The sequence below is a fragment of the Natator depressus genome, chromosome 14 (genome assembly GCF_965152275.1).
Source record: "Natator depressus isolate rNatDep1 chromosome 14, rNatDep2.hap1, whole genome shotgun sequence".
In the NCBI taxonomy this organism is placed as follows: Eukaryota; Metazoa; Chordata; order Testudines; family Cheloniidae; genus Natator; species Natator depressus.
Window position 1 is genome coordinate 44,097,918 of NC_134247.1, and position 6,759 is coordinate 44,104,676.

The following is a 6,759-nucleotide window of genomic DNA, read 5'->3' on the forward strand; positions in this document are numbered from 1 at the left end:
CGTAGAGTCTGCCAGGTGCTATTACCGTGCTTTGTCGACAATAAACCCAGCCTGGTACCTTCATGCCTTAACAGATCTTGTGGTTATTGGGCGGTTCACTCGAGGTCTGCTGTGCCAGCTGTCTGCGCAGAGCTGGGGCAGCACATAGGGAGAACACAGAGAGGACACACACACACAGCCGAACATCTGAGGCAAGTTGTCTTCTGCCTCAGAGCCCAATACCCAAGTTACAAGAACCTGTCAGCAGATGCATCTATTCTGGTTTTGGTATAGACAAAACCACAACAAATCTGGAGTTTCTTAGCCCAGCCATTTTGGAGGAATTGTGAGCCAAAGAAGAATTTTTTTTTCAAAAGCAACCTTCTAGTAAACTCTCAAAATACTGCTGCACAGGCTCAAAGGAGAACATGTTGCTATGTTTCTTATTCCTCACACTGGATGCTGAAGGATTTTCACCAAATATTGACTCTTGCAGGTCTCCCTCAGTGCCCACATTGGCATCGGATCGCTCTCGGAGTTGGATGGGCTGGGAATGTCATCCTGGCGGGAGCTGTGATTGTGCTGGGTGTCTGGGGTGAGTAGTTGCAGGCCTTATATTTTTGTTATTATTACTACAGTAAAATCAGCTCAGATTCATGGACAATATTGTATTCATTGCCGAAAATACTATCAAACTACAGAAAATGTTGCAAGAACTCAGCACAAAAAGCAGCCAAGTCAGACTGAAAATTAACTGCTCTAAAACGAAATTTATGCGGTCTGATACCTTGCCAAAAGCCCAAATAACAATCAAGGGAGAACCAATAGAAGAAGTTGAGCAATAGGTCTATTTGGGCCAAGAAATTAACATGTGCCACGATCAGGAAGGTGAACTCTCGCAAAGAAGGAAATCAGGTTGGTGTGCATTCAATTCTATCAAGGCTGTCCTCCAAGGAAAAATCAACCAGGCAACACACGCCAGCCTCTGAAACTCAACAGCATTGCCAGCAATGTTGTATGGAAGTGAAACATGGACGCTGATGAAGACAGGAGCAGCAACTGTCTGTCACAGAGAGGGTGATGGAAAGAAGAATTCTGGGAATTTCAATCCGCGACTGAGTCCCCCGTGAAGTGATCAGACAGCAGAGTGAAGTGCACGATGCCATTGTTGAAAGCAGGTACAGTAAAATGCGATGGGCCGGGCATCAAGCGAGGCTCCCTGACAATCGATGGACTGCAGCTGTCGCTGAGTAGTACCCATGGGAACTGAAATGACCAGTCAGCCGATCTCCAAAGAGAGGGGAAGATTTTATCGTGAAAAGGTCGCACACAGAGAAGGAAGGCCAGGGTACGAGAAGAATGGAAGACGTGTTGTGGTCGGCGCAATCTATATGAGGGCTGCAGGATCAAGGTGATCAAGGTGACTACACTGGCTTACAGGGCCCCCATTTTACTGGGTTCTTTACAGGTACCCGGTTAGACTGTCCCTTAGCCAAGGAGTCTTAATGTGCACCTTGAATTTGCCTGTTACTTCACAATCCCACGGAGATCTCGTTTCTGATTCCCGTCTATTTGTGAATGAAATACTTGACACATTGGCCATGCAAGTCAAAACTTTACATTAACTAGATGTAGATAAGAGCTTGGGATATAAAAATTGTGTGATTGGACTAAAACAGCTTCATCATTAAATGTGCAGGGAAAAGTGGAATGAATATACATTACAAAGTGGAATGAATAAGATTTCCTCTCTGTTCCTCTCATAGATTAGACAGACAGTACAGTATTTAATGGATTTTATACCCTCTACCTTTTTTCTTTTTTTTTTTTTTTTTCCTAATCCTGAAATAGTAATCAAAGGATCCCGCCTGGAGGATTTCCGATCTCAACTGAAACAAATGCTTTGTGTTTCATCACACAGCAACTCAACAGGTAACCTCATTCTCATTGAGCTCCTTTCCCCCATTTCATACCCACCGGAAGAATTCGCTGCAACTTAAAATCAAATTAGGCAGTCAAAATGCTCTCGTTTTCTGTATAGCAGAGATCTGCCACACCTTCATGATCCTCCTCCCTGTCTTTAGTTCTCTTCTCATTTCCACTTGGTGCTAAGCAGAAGCTGTGACATCTAGTGGCCAGATAGGGTAATTCCCAGTAAGTACAGGGCAATCAACTTGCAGTGCAATAAATATTTCTCACAGATCCTGGGATCCCAAAGTACTTGACAAATTATGTAGCAGATACAGGAATCCCTTCACCCACTACACAAATGCAACTGCCTTTGGGGTGAAGCTTAGTGTTTGTTTAGCAGCGCACAGCAGCCGTGCACAATAGCTAAGAAGGGAAGGACATTCCCATATCGTAACATCCCTGGGCAACTACAATCGCTGCGTATTAGGAAAGTATTTCAGGTATTTTAAACGTTTTAATGAAATTTAGCAGCTGGAAGTGGAGGAAGAGCCACAATCATGTGTTCAGGGAGTTCTCCACAGAACAGGAGTGTCCTGGGTACCATTAGAGAAATTCAGGGAGATTTTAGAGAGGCAAAATTTGTTACACAAGCTGTTTAGACCTCCGGTATTCAAAAAAGGCCATAGGATTTTTGTGATCACAAGCAGACTTAAAAGAAAAGGAGGACTTGTGGCACCTTAGAGACTAACCAATTTATCTGAGCATAAGCTTTTGTGAAGTGAGCTGTAGCTCACGAAAGCTTATGCTCAGATAAATTGGTTAGTCTCTAAGGTGCCACAAGTCCTCCTTTTCTTTTTGCGAATACAGACTAACACGGCTGTTACTCTGAAGCAGACTTAAGTTTTATTTCTCACATGAAGGAAGGCATTACCAGGAGCACAGCACCAGCTAGTGGTAGGTTTGGGCATTAGGTTTAGTTCTAACTTACCGGGTGCTGCTTTTTCTTCTTAATTACCCATGCCATTTAATACCTAGCACTCATGGTCTTCCCTGGAGGTCTCCCCATCCACATACTCACTTATGATCCTTGTAAGATCTGATTAAATCCAAATCCAAGTGCTAACTTTTAATGTATCAATCTACTCTTTTCTCTTTGGAGTAATAGCAACGGAGGGTCCAGAAACAAGTTAGAAAAGTAGCAACTGAGTTAATAAGAGCTGAACTGCACAATCTGGAAATGTCTTACTTTCCAAAGGATACTACCCCTAAACTCACCAGCAGGAAGTGAGATGAGAACATAGGCTTCAGAACTTTCCTGTGTACAGTTCTCAGTGAGGAATTAGGCTTTCTTCTGTTAATGAAAGAAATTACTGAGTTAAAATAGCACAATATACACGCACAAGTGTGTGTTACACATCCCCCCTCTTTGGCTGGCTCACAGGGAATGTGAGTCTGTTACAGCTCCCACCTAGAGAACCATCATCTCTAGCTCAAGTTGTAGAGGTTTGTGCTGTTGTTAGGAGGAGGGATGGTGCAGGATTTAGGGCACAAGCTCAGGACTTGGGAGATTGGGGTCATTTCCCTGCTGTGCCACACTCCTCCCATGTGACTTTGGAGAAATCGCTTAACCTCTCTGTGCCTCAGTTCCCCATCTGTAAAACGGGGATAAAGGCACTGCCCTGCCTCCCGGGGGTGTCGTGAGGCTAAATCCATTAAAGAGGAAAAGTGCTTTGAGATCAACTGTGTTCTGTATGAGCTGTACTCTCTTGTGCTTTAGATGATTAAGTAGAAGAGCAATTAATTGTGTTAGACTCTGAGCAAAGTGTCTGTGTATTAAATGCTTCACAACACTACTGTGAACTTCCAGAGGGAGTTCAACTGTAACTGAAGTGGGTGCCAGATAGATCTGTGCCCTGAGAACATGTCTTGGGACCCCCAAGATTAGGGTAGCGGCTGGACTTGGTTCAGGTCCCAGAGTCTTAAACACCTGCGGATCTAGGGACCCAGAGGCTTGGATTCCCCTCACAGCAATCTGGTGGGTGGCTGGCAAGGAGGTCAGTGACACCTGGCCTGTGTTATTCCCTGCTGGTCCACTCCTCCGGGTGCTATTCATGTACTGCAGTGATGAACATACTAAAAACACCTGAATATCACAGCTCACTCCTGCAGTTCTAGTCCTCACTCCTGACCCTTCCTAGCTCTGCCAAAGACCCTTAATCCTGCCCTAAAGTGTGTCTTGCTAAGAACTGAGCCTTGCCTCAACACACACAATCCAAAGAGAGAGACACCCTAGTTGGGACACTGAATCTGAAAGCTCCATGCATGATTTTATTTAAAACCTTCAAAACCATTCCTGACACCCTCTTTCCCTTTCCCCCTCTAGAGGGCGCCGAGTGCAAACTCTGCCCCAGGGATTGGTTGTTGCACAGAAGGAAGTGCTATTGGGTCTCTAAAGAATTTAAAAACTGGAAGAAGAGCTTTGAAGACTGCACAGTGAAGACGTCTCAAATGCTCGTGATCCAGGACCAGGACGAGATGGTAAAGAAAATATGATGCTGAACCTTCCGCTGGAGAAATGGGTCTATAGTATAATACCAGGACTTGTGTCAGCCATAAGTACAGAAAGAAAGTGTTGGAAGGAGGCTCAGCTGTGTGAAATTTGGATTCATTAAAGCTAAAACAAAACATTCTTTACATCTGGAAGCAGAGAGGGGGAAAATGCTAAACAACGCAGCTCCTACGGTGTCTCCCCATCTTCATTTTCTTTTGCTTATTTCTTATACTTTTTAAGTAGAAAAGAACATGTTCATGTTCATAATTCAATAGCAAATGGATTTTTCTTATAACTATAGTGTGAACCTCTCAGTCCTACACTGAGATTCCATTTTCCCAGGGGCAGACGCTGCATTCGCTGTCTGGCTCAGGCCCTCAGAGCGGGGCTGCAGATTTCCCCCGGAGGCATCGCGGGCAGAGCCCCTGAAGCAAGAAGCAGGGTGTGTCTGTGCTGGTGTACCCCGGGAACTCTAGCCTGTGTCAGTGATTTTACCCAGTCCCTTCTGCTTTACACTTCACAGGATTTCATACAGAATGTTACAAGTGGTGTAAATCATGTTTGGATTGGACTTAATGTTACATCCCCTGAGAGGAACTGGATGTGGGTGGATGGCTCCCTAGTCAATCAAACACTGTGAGTGCTCTTTGACCTTTCATGTGTTTATTTTATAACTCTGGCAGAAAATCTTAGTCCATTGCTTTCCAACTTGGGTGCTTAAAATTCGGCACCTCAATCCATATTCTGATTTAAAATGTACAACAGGTGATATGGCATCCCCTAGTAGCCTACTAGGAATTGAAAGCCATAATGTATGTCCCTGGGAAATTAATTTCCTTTAAGGGCTTGGCTTTCACATGTAACTTGGCTTTCTGTGCAGGTTATGGTTTTTCTATAGCACACACATTGTAGAATCTAAGCACTAACCTGGTAACCTGGGCATTCAGTAGGCAGTACTTTCTCCTTGTTGCAGGGATGCCCTGAGCAGGATACACCAGATTAATATATTTAGGGGGGAAGCAGGGGGGGGAGACTATCCCACGGGACAATTCAAATGTTGGAAGCTCCTGGCCTCCTGCTCCTGATAATCGGGGCAGGTAAACTACATATGCTGGGGCTAAAAGCTTGGAGGTCTGCTGGAAAAACCCAGCTGGGGAACCTGAATTGGGACTTTGAGGCTGGAGGGTTTGTAATGTCTTGGTACCAATCATCTCCCAGCTCAGAGAAGACCAAATGAAACTTTTATTCCACCACTGAGAGAGGGAAAGCAACTGAGAGTGTTTGTTTGTTTGTTTGTTTTTAAACTGAAGCCAGATTCACTGCTTGGGGTGTCCTTGTGACATGGATTTAGGGCAATTACCCCATCTTTTCTGCCTAATTGTTGTTATGACAACTCCACAAAGCACCAGACCACCCTGTCACATTCCTCCGAACGGGTACCTCTTCTACATGTGCATGCCCACTGCACACAAATGAGGACAAATGACTACAATAGAACTTGTTGAATAAATTTAAACCTCTGATAATATATTTTCCTCATTCCCCAGGTTCCCAATAACCGGCCTTGCTGAACAGAACAGTTGTGGGGTGATGAAGAAGGGACAGATTCGTTCTGATATCTGTGGTGCTGAATTCAAATGGGTTTGCCAGAAAGAAGCCTTTCAAATATAAACAGGGTCTTTAAGTATGTGTATTGATTGAACTGAAGTCGAAAGCATCCACCGTGATAATTTGTAACGTGATTATTTTAAATGGTTCTATGTTTAATCATTTTAATTCTCAAGGTCTGTTACTTTAGGAATCGATTTTCAAAACAGGGTCTATTCTTCTATTTCTTGGTTTTAAGAGACCGCTGTTACGAAACCCTGAAAAGCCAGCAATTTTCTGCTCATCTTGATCTTAATCATATTTTCAGGTGTGAACAACTGTTTCAAAACTGATAGCAGAGGCAGGTTGGGACACCCAAGTGCTGTTTTGGTTCGTTTGACAAACGTAAGTGTTTGAGAACTCTTGCATGTGGGCCAAATTTTTAGAACTAGCCTCTAAATCTGCGTGCCCAAAATCTCTGATTTTGTTCCTCAGGTCTCGTAGTTGCGTGTCCTGCTGACCAGTTTGGTGAACAAATGCCATTTATTTACCCAAATCTGAGATTCTGTGCTACCGAAAAGAAATTGGGTGGGCAAGTTTAGAGGGAATATTCTCTGAAAATTTGGTCCCAAGGCTTTGAGATACGATGGAATCCATACAGAGTGAGATTTTCAAAGGCAGGTAGGGCAGTTAGGCACCCAATTCTGACTGAAAGTCAGTGTGCTTCGAAA

At 44.0% G+C, this 6,759-nt stretch overlaps 1 protein-coding gene across 1 annotated transcript; it reads left to right on the forward strand.

Moving 5' to 3' along the window:
• The first annotated feature begins 438 nt into the window (after positions 1-438).
• On the forward strand, positions 439-6,112 carry LOC141998666 (killer cell lectin-like receptor subfamily B member 1B allele C). Its single transcript, XM_074971556.1, has 5 exons — positions 439-574; positions 1,831-1,911; positions 4,274-4,428; positions 4,965-5,077; positions 5,989-6,112. Exons 1-5 carry the CDS (start codon positions 439-441, stop codon positions 6,110-6,112), a joined length of 609 nt encoding a protein of 202 aa, XP_074827657.1.
• Positions 6,113-6,759: the final 647 nt, after the last annotated feature.